The sequence below is a fragment of the Triturus cristatus genome, chromosome 7 (genome assembly GCF_964204655.1).
Source record: "Triturus cristatus chromosome 7, aTriCri1.1, whole genome shotgun sequence".
In the NCBI taxonomy this organism is placed as follows: Eukaryota; Metazoa; Chordata; class Amphibia; order Caudata; family Salamandridae; genus Triturus; species Triturus cristatus.
In genome coordinates, this window is record NC_140590.1 from 521131310 (window position 1) to 521156720 (window position 25411).

General features: G+C 44.8%; 1 protein-coding gene across 3 annotated transcripts in view; it reads right to left on the reverse strand.

The window, feature by feature from the left end:
- SEC14L1 (SEC14 like lipid binding 1) overlaps positions 1–25411 on the reverse strand; it is a 360792-nt gene that overhangs the window by 192870 nt on the left and 142511 nt on the right. For all 3 annotated transcript variants that reach the window (XM_085616893.1, XM_085616894.1, XM_085616895.1), the window contains 2 exons: positions 19569–19718; positions 19349–19480 (listed from right to left, as the gene is read on the reverse strand). In XM_085616893.1, coding sequence (XP_085473019.1) covers positions 19349–19480; positions 19569–19718 — 282 coding nt within the window. The remainder of the gene's footprint in view (positions 1–19348; positions 19481–19568; positions 19719–25411) is intronic.

Here is a 25411-nt window from a genome sequence, read left to right on the forward strand (position 1 = left end):
TAGTTTAAGAGACATCCTCATCCACACGAGACCCAAGACTCGCACTAGTTCTACTCAAAAAAATCTGTGAGGTTTACCACCTGTCAAAGGACACTTCACCTGTGGCATGTGCACAGTGTGCAAATATACGACAATAACCAAAGAAGTTAACCTGCGAACAAACTTTAACTGGCACATCCAAAAACATACCAATTGTAACACTAGACAGTGCATTTATTTGATCACCTGTCCGTGTGGTTTGCAATACATAGGTATGACCATGCGACCAGTCAAAACCCGCATAATTGAACATAGGAGTAACATACGCTGCCAACGAGTTACAACTAAAATGTACAGACACAATACTGAGGCTCAACATTCCCCAGATTCAATACACTGGATTGTATATGAATCTCATTCACAGATTTCCAGAGATGGGTACATAGATTATCCTCCCACATTGAGGGACTCAACGATGATATCCCATGGGGCTTACTCCCTTAACCATAACCTGAACAACCATTGAGTGGGTCTTCCAGTTTCTGTATGTCAAGGGACTTATGGCTTTACCTCCCCCTGTAGTTAATGTTTGTCATTTGACCTCTATATGCTCATACATTGTTACTTTGGGGCCCACAACACTCTTCCCTGCGGTGTTACGTGGCGTTAGGACTACCCTTAGTTAGTTCCCGGTTGGGTATTGATGATGTGGAATTCAGTTGCAATAAATATTCATATCGCTCTGCACTGTGTTACCCGGCATCACACGGGTTAACCAATAGCCAGCTCCCGCTGGTTATTGACATTGTGGAAGATTTATCCATATCCACTATATTTATTACTTACGAGAACCACGGCGTTCTACTCTTTACCAATATGGCCGCCACGATCTACATTTGCTTCAATAGGGAACGCTCAGTATTACTTGCCATACGCGAGCGCCTCACACGACGCTCCTTGCGTGTTGCACGCCCCATACGTCACGACGCCTATCCCGGCAGAGATGCGCAGTATATCTTTCCGCCGTACTTCCTACCTGGTACCACCCCGGTTCCTGGCGGTAGGGTAGGTGACATAGACTGGCATGATTCTACACGGGTAAGTGCTTTCCTACTTCCCGTCTCCTTGATCTAGACTTCAGATGCGGACTTCGGCCCCCCACCTCGGAGAGCTCTACCTTGGTTGCTCTGGTGGATACTTCCCCCATGTGCAATCTCTGTCCCTCCCGACCCGACCGGTGAACACCTGACGCGCGGCTGGATTCTTCAGGTGCGTCGCCCCAGTCACCCGGTTGGTTTGGAGCGGGATCCGACCAACACGGGTCGTTAAATCTCCCCTCATGCACCTAGCATTAGCGCTCTCCCCCTGGTAGGCTCTCCGCACACTTCTCGTTACTGATAACTACAGTTGTACTTGTTGTACAGCCTTGACCATTACTTTTGTTTTACAGGACCCAAACGGTGTCCATTTTATGTTACCGCCAGGACTGTTGCTAGTAACCTTAAGTAACAGGCTAGGTGTGTCAAGATAATGTAATCTCCCCTCCCCTCTCGCAATTAGCCTTCGAATGAGATATTTTATTAGGTTTTAATCTTTACTATTAATTCTTCAATAATTATCGTGCTCAGCTCACATAGGCACCTCACGGTATAGGTTTTGAACTTGATCTTACTGTGGGCACCGTGACCTTAGTCTACTATATGAGTGTGATAACACCCCCATTACACGAATTCACAACAATGTTTTTTAGCATTAACAATACAAGAGATACTTATAAAACCATGACACACTATCATGCTTAACTAGTTCTTACTTACCTTTCAGGTCATGGACCTGAGAACGTGGTATGTAGAATGCACCTCACCACGTAGTGTAGATAGGTTTTCTGATCCTGAAGAAGTGCCCTGATCCTCCTGACGTACAAGGCATGAAACATGTTGATCCTTAGAGTAGAGCTACACGACTAGATACCTTATCTCTAGTACATAGCCACTCTACACCATTTTAATCAGGCAGTTTACCTTCTGAATAAATATCGACTAGGAATAACTGACCTGTTTTAATCCACTTTCACTCACATCTACACACACTAGGCCCCTCACCCCCATGCACCGACCGGCAGGAACAATAGATCCCCGATAAAGAACCCCGGTTTTGGGAGCCCGTCAGGTATTGCAGCGCCGACCTGACGAGGGGCAAGCTCATATGATGAAGCACGACACCTAGTTCGCTGGGTGTGTGAGAGCTCTAGCTCCACGAAAGGAATCTCCCCCCCTCTCGTCTCTTCCCTTGACTATACCCGGAAGCAAGTGGAGGACCAGCTTGTCCTCCCTTCTCATTCACCCCCTAGGTATCTCTTCAACGTGCCAGAGGAACTTTGTACCCTGTTTTGTACATAGACTTTTGGGGCTTGTACAGTGGACCTCGTTAAATCAGCCCCCCCTGCCCCCCCTCTTGTAACAAAGTAGATGTGGACCTTTGTGTGGTGTCAAAAGTGTTCAACAAGAAATCCTCCTCGACGGGGTCTGTGTGTAGGTCGACTCCGTGGTACTGGGCAGCTTGTTGTACGAGCGGATCAAAGCCCATGGTGTCCTCTGTTGGGGAAGGCCTAGAGGGGTAGATGTTGTCTTGCGGGAGATTTGGGACATCAGGTGTATTATTCCAAGGGTCAGGGGAACCAGGTGGGCTGGGATCCCCTAGTGGCACATCGTCCGCACCCACCCCGTGTCATCAGGTGTCATCATCGTCTACTGGTGTAGGAGAGTGAGGTGGTGGGGGAGGGGGGGGGGAGGAGGTGGTGGAGGAGGAGGTGGAGAAGGGACTCTAAGAGGGGATGTGGCAATGTCACTCTTTTTAGGTGGTGGAGCAGGTGTAGGTTTGTCCAGTGGTCTTTTCCTGGAGCTTAGTGCCAAATGACCAGTTTTAGGGTCTTTAACCAGAGTTTTTTGTGCAGGATCTGGTCGAAAAAGCTCTTCTGATGAATCTTGGTTTTTCGGCGCCGAGTGTTTCGGTTCCAAGGACTTTTTAGGCATCGACTCCGGTGTGTCCTTGGGTTTGGACCCGTGTTTTACAGTCTCTGAATGTTTTTTGGGTCCGGATAATTTTTTCGGCTCCGAAGAGTGTGTGTCTGAACTCTTGGGGAGTGGCTTCTTGGTCGGCTTCGAGTGTTTTTTCGGTGCCGGCAAGTTGGTGCTTGTTGTTTTTGGTATAGAGGGCTTTGAGCTGGAAGCAGCAGTCAACACGTAGGAGGAGGGCGGTTTCTTTTTCGGTGCCGAAGATTGAGTTTCGGCACCGGACGTAGGCTGACTCGAGCCCGAGTCGCCTGAAGGCTTGGTGGGCTTCTTTGCTGGGCCCGAAGGCAGGGCGTGGGAAGCGGTGTGTCGGTGTGCACCTGGGCCCGAAGGCGAAGGTGTGACTGAAGCCTTTTTTGTATGGAGGAGGTCGGGGTCGACGTCTTTACTTACGACCCTCTGCGCCGGAGTAATTTCTTCGACGTCGGAGTCATCGGCTTCGGAAGCGCTGACAAGGCCTTCTTCAATCCGCTCGGCTCTGGTACATCGACGCCCTCTTGGAAGATGTCATCGGGGATTGCTGTTGACGAGCGAGCCATGGTCCTCCGAGCTCGCTGATCCCGAATGGTCTTCTTGGAGCGGAAAGAGGCACAAGCTGGACAGTCTCTCGCCTCGTGCTCCGGTGACAAGCAGAGGTCATACACCTCATGCAGATCGGTGTGGGGAAACTTCGACCCACATCGAGGACACTTTTTGAATGGCGTCCTTTCCATGAGCCAGATGGTAAGGACCAGGTAGGCCTGAATGGCCTTCGTCAACGACCGGAATCGAAGACTTTGACTTGGAGAGATGCGCGACGAGTAGGGTTCGCAATCGAGACAATACCGTAGAAAGGGTGAAGGATTGCGCGTCAAAATGGAATCGGTAACGGTTCCGAAATGGAGCACGAGAAACACATCCGAGCCCGATGGCGGAAAAAAACAATCTGAGGATGGAGCCGGTGCCCATGCGCACTAACATCCTAAGGAGGAGTCACCTATCTCGTGACTTCCAAAGACTTTCCAGGACAAAAACAAGTGTAAACATCCGGGCCCAACACCAGATGGCGATCTATGCATAGTGTGTAATCTGCAGCTCATATGCCTCAAACATAAAGTTTTATATTAAATAAGGCTGCATTAAAATAAACAAAGTAAGTGTGGCATAATCCTCACCTCCAGGTCCTGGCATAGAATCCCCAAAAATTTGAAAAGCAACATCAGCTCAGGAAGCAATCAAATAAAAGGCAGGTGATGAGTCTGCTTCTCAAACTGGTAAAGCAATCAGCAATAAATTAAACAACTTTGTCAGGCGCACCATGTCCCTTGTATCCTTTACCACAGCAATTATCATGCAAGCGCTTTTATTTTTTTCTGAGTTTCTGTAAAACTGTAAGAAACTTACTTGATTAATCTTTTTTGTGAATCAAGACCAGTGTTATGAGATATGAAGAAACCTAAACTGTTAGAAAATTGAAGGAAAGACACTTGCCTGACTTAAACACATCACTCAAACTACATTTAACACTCGGTAACACTATAATGCCCACATTAAGGCAGGAAGGACAGTTGTTACACCACTCTCCACAAATATGCATCATTAATGGAAACATTTATCCTGAAGAAAGCGCTGATGTCAACCATTTTCATCAATGTTATGTCAAGAGCAGTTCTAATAACAGCTACTGATAAGCAGATAAAGTTTCCTAAATCTGATTGGCAGGAAAAGTTTAATAATTTGATCTAGAGTCATGTGTGCACACTTAGGTTAAAGGATACACTTATGCTCTTGTATTCCTTAAAATATGTGCTAAATGAAATGACTTGTAGCCCTAGTTCTACACTGTAGGAATCTTCATTGAAGTTATATACATTAGAGCAGTTCCCTGCTGCATGTCGTCCTCCGGTGCAACACCTTTTATTACAAATGTGTGTTCTACAGCATTTGAAATGTAAAACATTTTACATCTATCACGGAGGGAAAAGTGCAGGCTTAAATTGTAAAGCTGTGGAAAAAACAACTGTCCCTTTAAGAATCAAGGAGCTTCTACTACCTGTAGAAAGCTGGCTCTTTATATAGTGGACCCCAATGACACCCCAAATGCTCTCTTCTGTGAAAGTGTGGGCGAGCAGTTAGGTATGTCAGAGGGTACTGCTAAGCATTTATTGCCCACACAAATATAAAAGTATGTGCTATTTTTATGAATTGGTGTCAGATTTCTTTGAGTGTGTCTCACTTGCTGCAAGTGAGACACACTCAAAGAAATCTGACACCAATTCATAAAAATAGCACACACTTTTATATTAATTTAGATACCAAGAGCATCAGAATCAGCTAAGTACTTTTCAATTTATGAATTTTTAACAGTTTTCAAAAGTTGACAGTGCAATTTTTGCGAGCGGTAATGTTACCCTATTGGGGGGGGAAACATGTACTGCATTCGAGCACTTAACAACTTATGGGACCAATCTTCTGGACCTGAGGTGAATATTGGGCATGGTCCAAGGCAGCACAAATAGGTCACTTTGGGCGGCAGTGGGGGAGCCAGGTGCAGAGGTGCTTTTCAGCATTGGGTGCCCAATGTTATCTTATGGGGGAAAAACATGTAATGCATTCGGGCACTTCACGGCGAGCTATGGGACCAATCTCCAGGTCTTAAGGTGAGTATGGGGCAAGGTCCAAGGCCACACCAGCAGGTCACCTCGGGAGGCTCTGTGCCGTGCAGTTGAAGAGGTGTGTTATGGCATCAGGTGTCTCATTCACTTTAATACTAAACAGTCCGGTTGCAAAGAGGTTGCAAGCTAAGACTTGGAGACGAGTCAGGCTGAACCAACAAGGGGGCTCAGGCCTCACAATGCTTGGGGACACCTTTGGTCCTCTTCTCCTCGAGACAGGGCGGCCGGGTGCAGAGGTGTTCTGAGGTGTCAGGTTTTCGTCACCGGACACACTCACAGTAGAGGCTGCAGGCGGCATCGTTGAGTCCACTGTGGGCAAACCCAAGTTGGGCTTTGACTCTGGAGAGTAGGGGGACAACCCTGGCACCACTGGCCCATTTCAACTCCGGCTCGGGGGCACGGGTGCAGTGGTGCTTTTCAGTGTTGGGCTTGCGGCGGTCTGGAGTCCTTACAATTCTTTTGGAGTGCCGTCAGGATGCAGGGAAGCAGCTCCGCTACTCCACAGGAGTTCCTTTGTTGAAGGCAGGCAGTCCTCCCAGGCTTTTGGAGGCACAGCAGCTGCAGGACAAGACTCCTTTAGCGCAATCTGGTGGGAACAGCAGACAAGCCAGCAGGGTTGGCACCAAGTCAGTTGCTTCTACACAGTCCTGGCTTTTTGCGGCTCTTCGATGTCCTTAGGTAAGCAGGAATCTGATTTCCTGGTGCCAGGAGCTCCCCTAAATACTAGATTTAGGAGCATTGGTGGAGTGTAGGGTAGTAGCCAATGTGTTACTTACCCCTGGGGTCACTACGCCCACTATATGACCACTTCATGTGGGAAGTGGGCATAACCCTGTCCCAGAATTTATCATTCTGCCATCACCAAGATGGCGGACTTTTAAATTTCATATCCACCTCAGGTAGACCACCTGACTACTAATTATCCCGCCTGTCCTGGTGCCAAAGGGGCCCTAGTCAGGGGGTTGGCATCCCCTTACTACTGCGGGAAGTCAGATTCGCATACCAAACGTGGTGGGCTTTTTGAAGCTCCCTGCCTCAGAATGCTAATTTTCCAGCCTGCCTGGAAGAGGTGTAAAACACCTCCCTTCAGAGCAGGCATTGTTTCTGACCACCTGAGAACGTGAACTTTAACCCTTGGGGGTCTGAAACTAGTCTGTGGTGGCAGGCCGGACTGGACCAGTCAGCCAGCACACTAGAGGGCTGGTAGGTTTCAGGGGCTATCTATAAGATACACTCTGGGTACATGTATTAATAAATCCATCACTGGAATCAGTGTGGGTTTATTAATATGAGGTGTTTGGTACCGAGCACCATATGTTTTAGTGAAGCCATTATGTAGCTGTGAACTCGTTTTGACCAGTGTCCAGTACATACCTTAATATGGCTTCCCTGCTCACTTTCAATATCCAGTAATAGAACTAGACAACACCGGAGCATATCTGCTCATGTAGATATGTCCTCACATAAAATATAATGCACCCTACCATAAGGCTCAAAGGCCTGCTGTAGGGGTGACTTACATATATTAGATGCAATGACTTTGGCATTACAAACACAGGAGTGTGTCCAGTCATGTTTTCACTCATGGTTTACAGCATGTCCCACAGTATGCAATGGTAGTGTGTGTGAAATTTGTATGTGGGTCCCTTAAGATGGCATAAGGTGTGCCGTAGCCCTTTGGGACACTCTTTAGCACACATGCCCTAGGTACCTAGGGTATCACTTACTAGGCACTTACAAGGGTGCTAAAGTCCTTAGCCAATTTAGCACAATTATACAACACCATGATTTGGATTAGGTGCACTGGCACAGTGGTCTGTTCAGCAGGATTCAGTGCACTTTCAGAGTTGAAAATCAGCATCTAGTAGTTAAAAAGGGGGCAAAAAGTGGGAGGATAACTGCAACAAAAGCCCTGTTAGAACTGGGGGTCTCTAGTTGGCTGATGCAGTTGCCTTAGTCCAAATAGGGACCCTAGCTTCTAGTCAGGGAAAGGAGGGACACCCTCTTTGATAACCCCTGCTCACCCCCTGGTAGCTTGGCACGAGCAGCGAAGTTTATCTTCAAGGCAATGTGTAAAGTATTTGCAACCACACTCCCAGTGACACAGTGATAACACCACAAATGGACACCACACTGATGTATGAAAATCGCAGTATCTTTATCAAGAAAAAAAATACGGTAAGACCACATGATAGAGATCCAACATATGCGTATTCGTAATATTCCACTTTGCAGGTTATTAGGCCAACAAACACTTGTTGGTTCTTGCGGTATTAATGAGCAGTTCACGATGTTCAAATGCAGTCCTAATGCAATGTTATACAGTTCATAATGCAGTTCGTATCATCAGACTAATGCAGTTCGTAATGCAAGAATAATGCAATTCTCAATGCAAGTAATCAGGCAGTTCATAAAGCTAGAATAATGCATTCTTCAATGGACGTAATCAGGCAGTTCGTAATGCAATAATAATGCAATCCTCAATGCACGTAATCAAGCAGTTCGTAATGCAAGTATAACGCACTCCTTAATGCAAGTAATAAGGCAGTTCGTAATGCAAGAATAATTCAATCCTCAATGCACGCAATCAGGCAGTTCGTCATGCAGGAATAATACAATCCCTAATGCAAGTAATAAGGCAGTTCGTGATGCGGGAATAATACCAGGCCAATCAACGTGATTAGCCACTAGGCCCCAACCACAGACAACAATCCTGAACTTCCAAGGGCAGCCTCGGTACTGCCGGGCAGGTTCGGGCCGCTCAAGGACTCAGCGCGTCTAACGTGATGCAATGGGAGAGAGACGGCAGCACTCCGGTACTCCTCCTGCTCCTCCCCAGGCCACACACGCTTGCGACTCCCGACCGGAGTACAAGCCTTACCTGGGGGATGCGCTGCCTCGCTCTCTCTCTCTCACCACTCGTCAGACGTCCTGCAGGGCGCTTCCGATGTCGATGCAGCTCCGATGCAGGCGATGCTGTAGCCGGACAGGTTACGGCGCTGCCTTCTCCGTTGCTGACGATCTTGGGCAGATTCCTCTTGCGAACAACCATCACGATTACCTCACAACTTCCTTAGCTTGACGAAATCCTTCAGCACATTGCGGCTCGGACCGGTTGCGCGATCTCGATCCGCAGCCTCCGTTACGATGACGGTTCGGGCCACAAACGGCTACACAGCCGCGCTGACGATTCACGCTGCGGGGGCACTGCAGTCACGGGGCACTTTCCAACCAGCACCACAGACTCCCACAGCAGTCTCAGGCTGCACACGCACAAAGCGTCGCTGAGACTCGTTGGGTTTCGGGTCACACAGTCCCAGGCAATGCTTACAAATGTCTCAGGCTGCAAAGAGCACACGCACACAGCGTCGCTGAGACTTGGATGGGCTTCGGGCCACACAGTCCCGATGCAATGCTTACGAAGGCCTTAGGTTGCAAAAAGCACACACACACACAACGCCGCTGAGACACAGTTGGAAACTTTGATGTTCCTGAGTTTCCACAACAGGGAGCCAGCTCTCCTCGGGCCCTTGGAGACAAGTTACTTTGGGACACAGCACACAGCAAAGTCCTTTCAAGCAGGGGGACACAGCAAAGTCCCTTAGCCTCTCCTTAGTTAAAGCAGCAAACTGCAGGCCAGCCCCAGAACACACAGTATGGGTCAGTCCTTTTCTTCAGTTTCTTCAGCTGTTCTTCCTTGGCAGAGGTTCCTCTTGAGTAGTTTCAATCCTTTTCAGTCTTGATCAGTCCAACGTTCAGGGGTTTCAGTTCTTCAATAGTTATTCCCCTAAATGTCTTTGAAGTCTTTGTGTTCAGGGGGCACTGACCCTTGTCTAAATCAGTTCTGGGAGTCTCCATGCCAGTGGCACCTTGTAAGAAACTGGCTCTATATATACTGCACCAAAGTGAGGAACAGTGTGTATAGAGTCCAAGGGTCGCCAGAGGTTTGGCAGAGGTTAAAGTTAGATAGAACAAAATCAAAAGATGTCCTCTGGGAGAAAAAGAAGGGGGAATCCCGTGCTAATTTAGCTGTCATTCAACATACATTCACTCCTACTCTTCAATCACTCATGTATTTATCTGTATTGGCATACAAATTCCTCACGTCACGAAACAAATTCTTTTCACTTCAATTTATTATAGAAACTTTACACATAGTGTTTTGTCAAACGACAATAGTTAAAAATTCAAAAAGACCTTTGTTACTGCATTTGGTCACAATTAAAACATATAAAAACTGCAAAGTTAAAAAACACACAATATAGAATAATCCTATCTATTACTGTCTACCACGTTACTTCACAGGGAGAAAACCAATAGACAAAAATATCTGTCATTGATTACCACATTCACAACTGACAATTAGACCAACTTGTAGGGTGTTTAAATATACAACATCAAGGTCTACTGTCCATCAATAGATGGAATTTGTGGATTTTCGTTAGAGGGCGTCGACGCGTTTCGAAGGACTGATCAAATTGTGCCTTCTTTTTCAAGACCAGACATTATTTTTCAACTCCCGTATTTGAAAAATCTCTTCCCGTATTTCTATTGTGGAGAACACACCATGTATTTTTGGTAGTTGGCCACTAAAATACTTTGGGAGACGTGAACCCAGGTAGCCGTGATGACTCCTGATTCTTTAATTCCGAATTCCAATTAGTTCTATCCGTGGAATATCCTCGTTTTCCCTTGTTTCCTTGCGTTTAATGAAACTGAGGGGCGGAAGGCCGTTAATTGTTTTCCTCCATGTTTCTTACGGACCTGGGCTGCTTATTCTGATACGTTCCTTATTCCCCGTATTATTATTTTTCGGGCCCGTTTCTTCAGTTGTAGCTCCGATAACCGGCGGCGTCTCTCTGCGTCCGTCACGGTGTCGTCTAGTTAGATAGAACCTTACTCTCTAAAGTGGTACCTTGGTCGGGCAGTATCAGAGGACAGTGTAAAGCATTTGATGTACACACTCAGTCAGCAAATGAATCCACTCACTAAAGAACTGAACTCTAGGCCAATTGTTTTGTGTAAAAAAATATACTGTTTTATTTCTAGAACCAAGCAAGCCTGTTATAGGTAAGCATAAATATACTTTTCAGTAGTAAATTACACAGTTCAAAATTGCAGTGTAACTTGTACTGGTTTTGTTACAGTTTTAAGTAAGCAGTTTGCAACACATTGCAGGCATAGTACATTCAATTGAATGGGCTTTTTAAGTAAAATGCAGTTAATTACTTTTCAGATTATTTTTGCTACCACAGAACTGGATCCTAGATTCATCCCTGGGACATTTCCTGAAAACAGGTGAGTAAATGCGTTTTGGTTAAAGGTACAATTTTTAAAGATTATTATTGCATTTCAGAAGTTGACAGAAACTTTTTCACAAAGAATCACCAATGTTATCCTATGGGAGGAAATTCACTTAGCAGGTAAGTTACTTTTGCGTTACTTTTGTAATCAGGTGCTGGACTCCTAGATTCAGCACTGGGACAACTACTTAAAACAGGTAAGTAATTACGTTTTTGTAGTTTGTACGATTTTTAAAGAATATTCTTGTATTTCAAAAGATGACACTTAAAAACTTTTGAACATAGAATCACCAATTTTATACTATGAGAGGAAATTCACTTAGCAGGTAAGTTATGTTATCGATACTTTTTCTTACTCAGTGCTGGATCCTAGATTCAGCACTGGGACATTTCCTGAAAACAGTTGAGAAAATGCGTTTTGGTTATTTGGCTGATTTTTAAGGAATATTTGTAGTTTTCAAAAGTCGACACTTTTTGGGAGAAAAAGTGTCAATGTTATCCCATGAGGAAAAATGAGTTATCGGTTTCAAGGTAAGTAATCGGTCTTTTGAGTTAGGGCTCTGGGGTTAGCCTCAGGGGTCTCCCAGGGTCAGTGATGCACTGCTGTTGCACCCCCAGTGGCACTAGGGCGGCCGGGTGCAGAGTGTGGAGGCCCAATGTTATCCTATGGAGGATAGGGGGACTCTGGTTGGTGGCGGCTGGCAAGCAGGCCACAGGGTTGTGGGAGCAAAGCTCCAAGGGTTAAGCTCAGGGTAAGTTGGGGACCAAGTTAGCACAAAAGGGGCACCCTCAGCGGTGCTAGGGCAGTCGAGTGCAGGGTGCTGTTTTGATGTCGGGTGCCCTGTTAATTACAATAGGGATTCTCCGGGACAAAGAAACACTGCAGGCTCGGGGACGAGGATCTTCCAGGAGTGGCCACCACTTCGAGGGGTAAGTTGGGATGTAGAGGGATGGTTAGGCACCGCTGGGTTGGGCACACAAGGCCGTGAACGTCGGGTGCAGGGGTGCCTTTAGACGTTGGCTTTTCTAACCCGCTCTGGTCGCGGTAGGGGGGGGGGGTCCTCTGGATTGAGACTGCAGGTGTCGTCTGGAGGCTTGAGGCAGGTCAGGGGTCACCGGATCTCGGGTTAGGATCGCTGGGGGGACCTCCTCGTGGTGTTTGTTTACTCAAACATGGGCCAGGCTCGGCGGGTGCAGAGTGTGCTGGATTCACGGTTTCTGGCTTGCACCAGAAGCTGCAGTTAAAATACGTCCGGTGTTCACGGGAGAAACAGCTTGGAAAGTGAATGCAGGCAGGTCCTCTGTGGTTTTTGAGGTTGCTGGCAGCTGGACACGCCGGGGTTTCGCAGGAGCAGGTTCGAGGGGAGACAGGCCTGTAGGGCTGGGGCCAAGTCAGTGGGCGTCGTCCTCTTGTTAGCTCTGCACGGCTTCTCGTACTTGTTTTCTTGTGGTTGCTGGATCTGAGGAAGGAAGGTATGTTCAGGGTGCCCCTAAATACTAAATTTGGGGGTGTTACAGGTAGGTAAAGGGCAGGGACCAATGGGTTCCTTCCTTGGGGTGGGTACACCCCCTATTCTGCCACTCTCCAGTGGGCAGGGGCCTGTCCCTGGTTGGCTGGGTCCCCCCATCCTCAAGATGGCGGGGAATCAAGGTTGTGCTTCACCTCGCCTCCCCCACCTTAGGGGTGGAGTTGGCAGAGGTGGGCACACCTCTCTTCCTCACTTATTTTTCCCGCCGGTTCTCCTGCCCAAAGTGGGGGGTGGAACCAGCGGGGACCAGTTGCTGAGTACAGCAAGTGGTCTGGAGAAGCTCACAAAGGCGGCAGGCCTTTGAAGCTTCCCCTGCCCATCCTTGGGGAGGGGATCTAGCACCACGTCCCAGGATGTGCATTGTTACAGGCCCTTGAGAGCGGATGGCTCTTGACCCAGGGGTGCAGCAACATGTCTGGTGGGTGGCAGTCTAAGCAGCCACTCCGTCGGGACACTGGTTGTGGGTCAAGTTCAGGGGGTATTTCTAAAATGCCCTCCGTCGTGTGTTTTACATTGAAACCCACACTGGCATCAGCGTGGGTACAATGTGCTGAGAAGTTTGATACCAAACTTCCCAGACTTCAGTTTATCCATCATAGTACTGTGGAGTTCGTAATGACAACCTCCCAGCACCATATACTCTTTAATGGTACATTGCACTTACAATGTCTGAGAATGGACTCAGACACTGTAGGGGCACAGGGCTCATGCCTCTGTGCCCTCACCACTGGCATAGTGCACCCAGCTAGAGGGGTGATTGACCCAGGGCAGTGGTTGGTAGGCATGGCACACAGGGATGTGTGCCATGTCGACTCTTCACTTTTGATCTGCACCAAGACACGCAGCCTGCAAGGCAGTGTGTTTGTGAAAAGGTACAGGGCCCTAAGGGTGGTACAATTGGTGCTGCAGCCCTTAGGAGCCTTCTCTGGTCACAGTGCCCTGGGCCCTGGGTACATGGGTTACCATTTACCAGGGAGTTGCCAATTGGGTTTTGTTTTGGAGAAAGAACACAGGCCCTGGTGTCCTGATTGGCAGGGCCCCGGAGCACATCAAGTCAATGAGCATCAGTAGTCTGGCAACAAAAGAAAAAGGGGGGGGGTTTACTGCAACAGAAATCCACTTTCTCAGACACCTTCTTCCTTTGATAGTGAGGGTCTGGTTCCTCAATCACTCCGCAGGAGATGGAGCCATTGTTTTACGGCGGCAGCCCAGGCCTCTTCACCTCCAGGAGCTACTCCTCCCCCCTACACTCCAGATGCAGGTCAGCCTGTTGCTGTCTCACCTACCCCTCCCCTGGGTCAAGACACTTCCCAGATCTTATCACATTCAAAGAAGTCAATCCACAACCAGGCAGAGACACAGAGTTGTTATAACAAGAAAAACAGCCACTTCTAAAAGCGTGGTTTCTAAACACACAATTCAAAAACCACCTTCACAAAAAGATGGGTTTGTTAAATTGTGAGTTCAGGCACACTAAACTTCACCTCTCCCTCTTAAACCTATGGGAAGATAGGCTGGAAGCATAATACACAGCCTTCCCCATTCTGTCCTATGGGCAAGATGGCCTTGTGAAAAACGAAATGGAGAGTATTTCACTGTTAAGACATGGTACACATCTCAGTACATGTCCTACCTTTCACAGACACTGCACCCTGCGTAGGGGGTACCTTGGGCCTACCATAGGGGTGTCTGATGTGCATGGAAAGGGAAGGCTAAGGCCTGGCAAGTGGGTGCACTTGTCAGGACAACATGGCAGTTAGCAAACTGCGCCCAGGCACTGAGTTCTCTCTTTAGGGCTACTTGTGTGGGTGGCACAATTAGTGCTGCGGGTCCACGAGTAGCATTTGTGTTACTAGCCCTGGCACAGAAAGTGCACTTTACCAGGGACTTTGCTAGTAAAAACAAATATACCAATCATGGAATCACTAATCCATTCTACTTTATACAGGGAGCACTTGCACTTTGACACTGATCAGCAGTGGCAAAGTGCCCAAAGCATCTAAGTTGGCAACACCATGTCAGAAAAAAGGTCTAGGGGGAAGGCAAAACGTTTAGGGAACTTTAGCCAAAAAGGGCCACGTCCAACAAGCCCAGTTTCCTACACTACCCATAAATCACTTTACTGGTAGTTGCTTCCCTCTTCCTCAGTCAATCGCTATAATGGGGTAATTTAAAAGTAGTAATTGAACAATGATAAATTATAGGAATTTTATCCTAAAGGAATATTAACTGAATTATGAATGCCTTAAATCAACCAGTTGGGAAGACAGGTGGGTTGTTTATGATTTCAAGGAAGATTCCCACGCAGCAAAATCTAGACTTTTTAAATGTATTTATAAAGTTTTAAATAGCACGAACATGATTCCGAGGGATATCAGATTTAAGGGAGGGAAGATTATCAGGGATCTACTGGCGTCAAATACATATCAAACAAAATAATTACAAAGGGCGAATCAAAGAAAATCAGAATAGCTCAAAAATAGCTAAATCGTGGAGGGAAAGAAAAGATTAATTAAGGAGATATAGCAAATCAATTCAAGACGTAAAATGTGTAAGTCCAGTATCTTACAGCAGATGATCCAAACCCAATTAAGGTAAGAACTTGTTCATAATTAATCTTTTTACTTCCAATTTGAAAGCAACCGTGGAGGTGATTCTGCGTACTTCAGGAGGGAGAGAGTTTCAAATCCTTGGGGCGGAGCCGGAGAACGCTCTTTGACAAGTTCTCTTTTTGCGAAAGATCTGTGGTTTCAGGAAGAAGGAGTTAGCACTACTTGAGGGCCTACCATCTCCAGATAATTCTAGCTTTTGGACTAGATGCCTGGGGGTTTTGAAATGAAGAATTTTGTGAGACAGGCAGGCAATCTTTAGCTGTATTCTTGCTTCAAAAGGCAGCAAGTTTAGAGATTAAGACTGTGGAAATGTGCGCATTTCTTTTTGTGCTTGTATTCAGTCTGGCCGCAGCATTCAATGCAGCCCTAAGTGGGGCCAAGGTATATTTAGGGAGGCCACAGAGCGTTGCACTGCCATAGTCTAGCCTCAGCAAAACCAGCGCTTGGACCACCTACTTGAAGTCAGCTTCTGGAAGTAAAGGTTTGAGATTCCTGAGTAGTCTCATCTGGTGATTCGCTCCCGTGCACACCTTGCTGATATATATCTTCATATTTAAACGCTTGTCCAGGGTGATTCCGAGAGATTTGGCTGAATCAATAATGTGGGGGGGAGCAGTTGAAGGCAGTGAGATGGTTCATCCAGAGGTCTAACTTGGGGATGTGATTCAGAGGAAAAATGAGCAGGAATTCGGTTTTGGAGGTGTTGAGTAGGAGGTGGTTCTTGGTTAGCCAGTTTTGAGTATTCATGAGGGTAGTGTTGAGTGATACAAGATTTTCCGGGGTGCAGATTTTCAGGTAGAGTTGCGTGTCATCTGCGTACATATGGAAGGGAATGTTAATTGAATTTAGTGCATTAGCTAGTGGTTCCAAGAATAAGTTGAAGAGTATGGGAGATAAGGCGGACCCTTGTGGGACCTCCATGAATCCTGGTTTGGGCTGGGATAGGGAGTGGTTCACCTTTATTCTTTGGGATCTGTGAAAGAGGAAGGACGAGAACCATTGCAACACCAGACTAGAGACCCATAATGTGCTACAAAATAAATAAGAGGTTGTCGTGATTTACAGTGCCAAACGCAGTGGAAAGGTCAAGGAGGATTAGGAGGCAAGATTCATTTTGGTGGATTATTTTTAAAATGTCATCCATAACGTGAATGAGAGCCCATTCAGTGCTGTGTCCACTCCGAAAGCCAGATTGGTGTTGGTCTAGGAGTTGGAAATTCTCAATGTGAGCGCAAAGTTGTGATTGGACGCATTTTTCAGGGAGTTTGGCCAGAGTAGTGATGTTGGAGATAGGACGGGAGTTGTTAAGGTCGGCACTATCAGCATTAGTTTTTTTTAGTATAGGTGAAACATGAGCTGCTTTTAGGCAATCAGGGATCGTACCTTGAGTCAGTGAAGCATTGATAATCTTTGTCCAAAGGGGGATGACGACTTCCTTGATTTCTTGGAAGACAGAGGGTGGTAACGGGTCACTAAAATGATTTGATGGGTTGATACTCTGAAGAATCTTATTGATGTCTCTTTCGCTGAAGGGAGTAAAGGTACCCCATGAGGCATTATTCTTGGTGCTCAGGCTAATTGGTTCGAGCTGATCTAAGAGGGCCGGGGGAGCACAAGCCAATAGGACAGCAAGGAAGCCTTCCTAGAATACAGTTCAACATTGATGAGTCTTGATTTCTCAGTAAAGAAAGCTGCCATTTAAGTGACTATTTCTTATGCATTTTAGGATCTTCATTGGTATTCATAAACATTAGACTAGAGTAGCTAGCTTATAACTATTGTCTTATGCAGCTCTTTTATTGAGCTAAAGAATGATGATGGATTAAACCCGGATCAGTTGACTGGGGTGAGTGTTTGATTTGCTCAAACGCTCCGTCCATCATCCCCTTTGGTATCACTTTGTTCGCCCTAAGCTGGCAGGGTATGCCCAAACGTGGGTCCCTTGTTCACTTTGCCAATGGATTTAAGATAGCCTGGCTGATGAGGGTTATGAACCCGAAACCGGTACCAGGATGCTTGTTTCCGGTCCAGGGAAGACATGGCTTGGCAGTTCGGGCTGGACTGTTCCCATGAGGCACAGGGCCAGACTGATTTGCATATGGCCATGTCTGAACTGGGGTCGTGGAGTGAGCTAAAGAATGATGATGGATTAAACCCAGATCAGTTGACTGGGGTGAGTGTTTGATTTGCTCAAACGCTCCGTCCATCATCCCCTTTGGTATCACTTTGTTCGTCCTAAGTTGGCAGGGTATGCCCAGACGTGGGTCCCTTGCTCACTTTGCCACTGGATTTAAGATAGCCTGGCTGATGAGGGTTATGAACCCGAAACCGGTCCCAGGATGCTTGTTTCCGGTCCAGGGAAGACATGGCTTGGCAGTTCGGGCTGGACTGTTCCCATGAGGCACAGGGCCAGACTGATTAGCATATGGCCATGTCTGAACTGGGGTGGTGGAGTGAGCTAAAGAATGATGATGGATTAAACCCAGATCAGTTGACTGGGGCGAGTGTTTGATTTGCTCAAACGCTTCGTCCATCATCCCCTTTGGTATCCCTATAGGAGAGGCAGCAGGAGAAGTTGGGTATGTAACAAGAATAACATTTGTTCCTAGATGTTGATGGGGACTTAGATCTCAGTGATCAGCTTCTACTTTTACGTTTATCTGGAGATCGAGGGCTTCTAGAAGGGGAAATTGGATCTTCAGTGTTGCAGATGTCGGATTTACTGGAGGGATAGGCATACTTCCCAAATGTGCTATAGGTTTTTGTCTTGACACCCTTCTTGGTTTCGGGCTAAACTATTGTACTCTAACAATGGTATGGTGCGTTTTTGGAGAGGTAGGTGAGAGACCAAAGGAGACTGCACTGCGTCCTCAAATGGCATCACAAACTTGATATATTTAGAAGTCGTGACACGTCTCATTAAGAAAGCCTCAGTCTATTTTTTAGCCATAGGTGTAAACAAAGACTGTGCCAACGTTAGATTTGACCTTCGAGTCATAGGAGGAGAGTTTAGTGTTAGTGAATGGAATAAAAACATCGACTGGACAGAATGAATGGAAGGCGCAGGTGAAGTGGAGAAAGTCTAGAATGTTTATACATTGATGGAACCTGTTTCGACGTCGACTGGTGCTTCTTACATGACTACAACTGTTCTCTGTGCCTATTTGAAGGTGAAGGATTCACTGTCAACTCATGGTCTGTCAGCCTTGAATGCTTGACGTTGACCATATCTCAACAGCGATGACCATTCCCTCGACTGTGAAGATGAAAGTGCCAAATCGGTTGAGTGGGAAAATCTTTTTAAGGTTTAGCTACCTGGATGATATTCTCTTTTTATCACAATCATATCTTCAAGCTTCCCACTGAACCAGCTGCATTCTCTAGCTTTAATGACCTTTTGGACAATTTCTGGGACGACTTGCATTCCTTGGTTGAATTAGCAGAGTGTAAGCACACCCCACAGGCTTTGTGTGGGTTAAAGACTGCCTGTTTCTTCTACACAAAGATACACAAAGAGTGAAGACATTTTGAAAGAAAATTAGAAGACATCTTCAGAAAATCAGGTCTGTTTGATAGATGCCATCTACAGCCATTGAGTAAAGATGCAAAAAAAGGTTTCTACAGAGAAAAAACTCTAAACACAGAGGTGTTAAAACCTTCAGGTGTTCTAGGACCCTTTTTGCACAAACTGGAAAAATGAACTGACTGCAGGATGCAACTTCCAGTAAAGTGCATTCTGGGTAGTGAAAGCTCCTGGATTTGGAAAAGGTACAGTCTTATTTCATAGCTTTACGAAGACAGACTATCAAGCAGTATTTTTACCTCAATAATGGGCAGATTTTACTTGTTTTTACATTTCATATTACACAAGTAAGTTTTAAATGGACTGTTTTAAGCATACTTCTTTCTACATTTCAGAAAAAGCTTGCCTTGGATAGATAGGCTTCTGAAGGGTGGTGCACCTCAGGTGGACAATGGCAGGCTGTGCACATAATTCTAAGGGGAAGTTTTGAATCTGAAGTGTTCTCGAGTACAGACACACAGCAGGGAATCCTGTTAAGGTCTATAACTATCCAGATTCTGTTATGTAGGAGTTTTTGTACGGTGACCCCATTTACCACTAAGCATGTCTATGAAGAGAAAGAATAAGCGCTTAAATCCATTCCATGGCCTGACAGCCATGCCAAACCCAGAACTTACAGTATAGCAGCAGTGTTCATTGATTACAACCCTGCTGGAGAAGGTCTCATTGCGGGCCTCAATGTGCAAAGTGCGCTCTCTCTTGTTGAGAGAATTCTTCTGGATGAAGTAAATAAAATCCACCCCGGCAATCTGGAAATATATAAAGAACGCCAGTGTCATTCCAGAAGAACAAAAAGGAAAGCTGCGCATTAAATGACGCTCTCAGAAGAGTGATTACCTTCTTCAAAAGCCTTGGTGCATCCACATCCAACTTGCAACGGCGCTCCACGACATGGACTGCACCATCCTCACTTTTAACTTCACTGGCAATGTCACTAGCTACAAACATGGGGATCAATGGGCAGGTTGGGAAACGCCTTTCATAGGCCTAGAAAAAGAAAAAGGGTGTTTTGTTACGATTCAGGGTTATTTATGTACAATCAATCACAGACTTATATTTTAGAAGGCACTAATGCATGAAAACAGAAATGCTTAGTATGGAAAGTAAACAACTGTAATACTGCACAACAATAGAGGATAAACTGAGAAGTAAAGATAAGGAAGAAGCTATAATACATACCCATTACCAATTAGTCTCATGTAGGAACCCAACTGCTAAGCTGCACTCTGACAACTGATGCATGCAAATGGAATGATTGTCACCACCCTCCTCCAAAACAGAAAGTATTTTCCTAAATTACACAATACTGAGTCTCTATGGGAAAAATACTGCTGACGCATCCAGGCAACCCGCAGCCTTATGTCTAAGAGGAACACCTATCAAGCAAACAACAGAGTACAATTAGATGTGGTTGCAACTCTTTTCTCATCTAATATTTTCTACATGCACAGCGTTTGCCACACAAATGTTAGCCAATAAACTTTGTAAATGGAATAATACAAAATGATGAGGCCATATGCAACCTTTGGCGAGTGGCTCTTAAAATGTCACTTCGGTTGGTTGTCCCACACATGCATTTGGGTGAGTGGGAGCACACCTTGAGCCGTCACTGCACTGCTGGGGCACATTGTTTCTCCTCCGACATTTAGCTGCTGACTAATTATACATCAGGAAATTGTGGATACAGCAGGTATACTGGCTAACAGATTGTTTCCCCAAATCTTCCTCACAGTGCAATCTATTTGGCGGAGCAAAGTCGATTTCTGCCCAATATAATCCTCCATAAACTGCCTGGTGAAGTATCCAGTCGCAACTGTCTAGGTATTCCAGACGTCAATCATCAGGTTCCTTTTGAGAGCAACGTTTCCACTTCTAGTCATGGATGAAGTAAAATAAATGGTTTATAGCTTCATGTCATAGCAGATTATCTTCTCAACGCATCTCCATGGGTTTGCAATTGAAACACAGAGCAAGGAGAAGGATGTCTGGTAGTCATATAGATAGATGACTTAACATTTTTACTTCTTTGGCCGCAGGCCCCATTCAAAATTGGGAACAAAATCCAGTCTCTCTTTCAGTCTTATCTAAACACGTAGTCACTTAGCAATTTGTGCACTAAATTTCAGAAAGATGTCTCGTAAGCTTTCCTAAGCAAGTTGTAAAATTTGCTTCAGAGTTCACAGATAAGAACATCCATGCAAAATAGTGGATTGGACCATTTGCACTTTGGGTGCAGGCATGGTAACCCTTCCAGGAAGACATTTTCGTTCAGCATGTGTGCCTTGGTCCAATTCACTCTTTAAGGATATACATTAAATGTATAATATGTTTAAAGATATGAGCACAATACACTGTCTGCCAATCATTTAGTCATAAAACGGAGCCCGAAAGAAAAAACTAGTAGGCATAAAACATCCAGGCAAGAAGCAAAAACTCCAATAATCAAGTAACGTTTACAAATGTATCTTTCCGCATCCATGTTGGCCATTAGCGGAACTAACTAGTTAAACTAGTCTTTGGACTGGGACTTGCGCTCCACCTGCCTAATGTCCCAATGAAAAAATATGAATTAAATTGGACCCAACTATCAATTCCCCGGGTCATATTACTTTTGAAAGAGAAGTAGTAAGAGAATAGGATCAGCAACGCAAAGGAAATCTGCACTATTAGAAAAAAATATACAAAAGTTTAAGTTGTGGAGAGTGGCAATCATTAGAGTTGTGGGTGGAAGAGGGTCAGGAGGAACATTTAGACAGTAGTTTATTAAATAATGCATTTCTGAAATTCTGTTAGACCACATCCTGGCCTGTACCTTACAATGCCAACAAGACCCTTTTACAAAATGTATAACCATCCTCATTAATGAGTCATTCATGGAAGGGCTGATGCCATTATGTTCCAAACAAGGTCTCTAGTCTAGGTCTTAAAGCCAATTCACAGCCATCGGCATCCCACATTACCACTCCACAAACACTTTTTTAATGAATCATCTATGTGTTTAAAACGTCAGACGGAAAACATTTAATGCTAACCAGCACCTCCATTCTCCTGGCAAAGCTACACTGTGATGCCTTTGTTTGCTCCAGCTGATCACAAACTACAAAAATATAAGAGTTTCCTAAACAACTGCTCACAAAAGTGTAGTCAAAATGCATGCATTAATTTATGAACATACTTTACTTATCTGCGGGATCCACATTTTCATCGAACCTTTTAAACAGATACATGATCGATTTGAAAAGGTTCTAAATGAACATGTATTAAATGCAGAGGACACATAATTACATCGGAGGATTTCCACAGAGCTGAATCATTTGATACACTCTCAAGCTACCCAGATAGGGCAAATACAGTGATATTAAATAGTCATCTCCACCTCATCCTGAAATACTATGAAAAAAGTGAAATCCCTCTCGAACAGTTCATACTTGGATTTACTACTTTAACAGTTTATATTTGCCATCTCGTCAAAACACTGGGAGGGTGAGGGAGTATCAAGACTTGTTCATAGTCTGAAGAAGTGACATCATGGCTCGCTGGCATACACTACACTCCACTGGCTCCATTAGGATAGTCGTACAGTGTGGGCTGTCAAGCCTACACATATCTACACTGGCGTAGGACTGGTAGCCTTGCGGAAAGGTACGTTTTTACAACCCTTTTTGGAATGTGCACTACTGAGTTAGTTTAAACTTCTTTCGAAGGGCACGAGGTTCTGCCCCTTTCCAAAACTAAATGAAAGCAACGTATTACTCATGCAAATTAGACAGGTAATCATGATCTGCTTTTCTCTTCCAACAGTGATGTGAAATGCATCTAAGTACAGTTACTTACTCCAAGTAACAATAGAAAAAGATAAGAAATTGGAGCCAGAGTAGGAGAAGAAAAGAGGAGAAAATAGGAAAACAATCTAAACAAGGAAGGAACGAGGGAGAACAGGGGAGCATGGGGTAGCAAAATAAAGAACAGTGGAAAATGAGAGAGTAAAGAGAAGTAAGCGGTCTTAAAAGAAGTAGGGGCACTCAAAAAAGGTAGGTACTTAAAAGAAGGAGAGGAGGCTCGATACTAACTTTTTGCCAACGCTGTTAATGGCTGCCAACCCAAAAGCATGGACCCCAGTCCAGTATTTTTAACTGGCACTAATTTCATGCAAGTGGAACCTAAAGAATTACTGAACACACAAAAGCGTACTCTTGTAACACAAAATAAACAAGTCTGTACTATTATTGTAGTACACTCCACTATTTTTTTTTAAATTTGGACTCAATGAAAAACTTCAACACTTATTCTCGATTCCTGCTCAGATTATCAACTGTCTTCTCATCCTCTTATTCTGAAACATCTACTCACACCCACTCCCTTAATACGGTCACACCTCAGCCTCTACTCATTTCCTGATAGACACTTCTTCCATTTTCACCTCTGCATCCACTCATTTTTCTAATTTGTAAAACCAAATAAAAAATAAGGAGTCACAATTTTCCCTTAAATTAAAGAAAAACGAGAGGATTTCAGAATAATTAGCGGGCACAACTTTGAAATGTGTATGCTTTTTCATGACTTGGCTCTGTTCAACTAAGGGCAGTGGTGAGTCACATACATGGCAACTGGAATTGTGTGGCAAGGGAGGACCAAATTATGCAGGAGTCATTAATTAAATTAGTAGGGATGGAAAGTCAAGTTATGCTGCAATTATGTTGTGTCTCTGGCCATTACAAAATTGCTTTGGAAAACACTATGAGACATTTAAATGCTATTATGTGCGTCTTTCGTTAGGAGAAACATTGGGACTCAATACTAAGGAACAAGAGGCACAAAGGTTTTTTTTTTAATACAATCTTAGTGCCCCACTGAAACAATTGCTTCTTTGAAACCAATGTTTAATGTGCACACGAAATTTTGTCTAAAGTAAAATAAAAAATACAAAAAAACAACAAAAAAATAAATACTTTTTTTACCCACCATGTTTGAATTACATTCATGTATCTGAGGTTTGTAATTTCGGCTGCAAGCAAAAGCCCTTCTCCCTCCAAAATCCTCAAATGGGGATGTTCACACCATCAGAGCAACACAGTCACCTCTTTGTATGTAGAGGAGTACACCAATCAACTAGTGACCAGATAACAGGTTAAACAGTTGTCTGGCATAGCACAGCACCCATATGTGCTGCAATCTTAATCACTTTTGGAGATATTACAATTCTCATTTGAATTTAGGTCAAGTGGAAAAGAACGGATAGAGACCACAGATTCAGGTTAAATAGAGGAAGCTTACCAATAACAGATTACTTCTCTTCTACTCTTCTCCTTTTTGTTGACTCGTCATCCTTCCCATCTCAGTTTCCTTTTTTCCTTGCCTAAATTACCATTTATGCCTATCCCACTTGCCTCCCTCCCTCCCTCTTCCTTTTTCTTTTCTTCCTTCCCATCTCTTTCCTTCCTCGTGCTCCCTTTTCCTCAACCCCATTTCAATTCCTTCTGAAGACACCCTCAAAGCAGAGAACACTACAAATACAAAGGTAAGCGTGAAAGGGCCATCGTTTAAAAATATATTTTACTAACTGGAGAGAAAGATCCCAAATGATTCACCTGCTGCAGATACCTGCATGAAATGACAGGGTTCATAGGTTTGAAAATTTGTGGGGCAAACTTTCATTCTTCAAGGTCATAAAAACATTCACAACAGACATAGTTTAATTATATCAACATCAGTTTTCTTACAATTTACTCTTCGGCATGCAATAATCAAATGTTCCTTAGGTCCTAATGGTGAATTACACAAACTGAACCATCACTTGCAAAACCATTCTCTCTCAACAATAAGCTCACTCGCGCAACTTTTACAAGCAATATATTTCAAAATAGGTTAAACAGTGACTTGTTGACAAAAGAGGTGCCCGCCCAGAAAGTGTACAATCAATCCTGAGGGCTTCTTGATGACCCATTCCAGGAAGCAGTGTCTGCAGACTAGAGGGAGGCGTATCAGTGTAAATGATGATGAATTATATGGCGCGGTGAGCTGCATTGTGGGGTCATTGCACTGGAATCTACATGAAGCCTCCTGTTTTGAAAGGGAGAACTTTAGTTCTAGAAAGCTATTGTATTACAGGAGCAGCGGTAAGAGACACAATACCGAGTGCAATAAGCTGCAGTGGCAGCAGGTAGTGAGAAGACCTACACCTGGTCGCAGCATTAGGACAGGGTCATTTAACCGTGATACCATAAGCAGTATCTTCTGCCTCACAGTAATACTGCAGGATTCTAACTCCCAAACAAACTGCTAGACCTTTGTGAATGGTCCAGCTTTTTCGCCAGCATGAGTCACTGACTGTAGGCTGCTGGTTATTCTTTCAGGAAGAGGCAAGTCCGGTCTCTGGAAAAATGATTGCGGATGAGGAGTTTGTTTTCAGTGGAAAAGTACATCTTGGCATGCTGTATCACAATCACAGGCTTTTTCAAAGAAGTGCTTTAGTTAAAGTAAGAGATGCAGCTCTGCACAATCAATTAAAACATATTGATGCATCAATTTTTTCACCCACGTGGGTGGCTATGGGAGGGCTTATTTTTCAGCTCTTTATGTATTTAGACATATCATATGGCATATATGTAAATAAGCAAAGTGTAATGCATTATTTGTTACAACAGCTGTTTCTAGGGAGAATATGTCCTTCATGAGAGGTG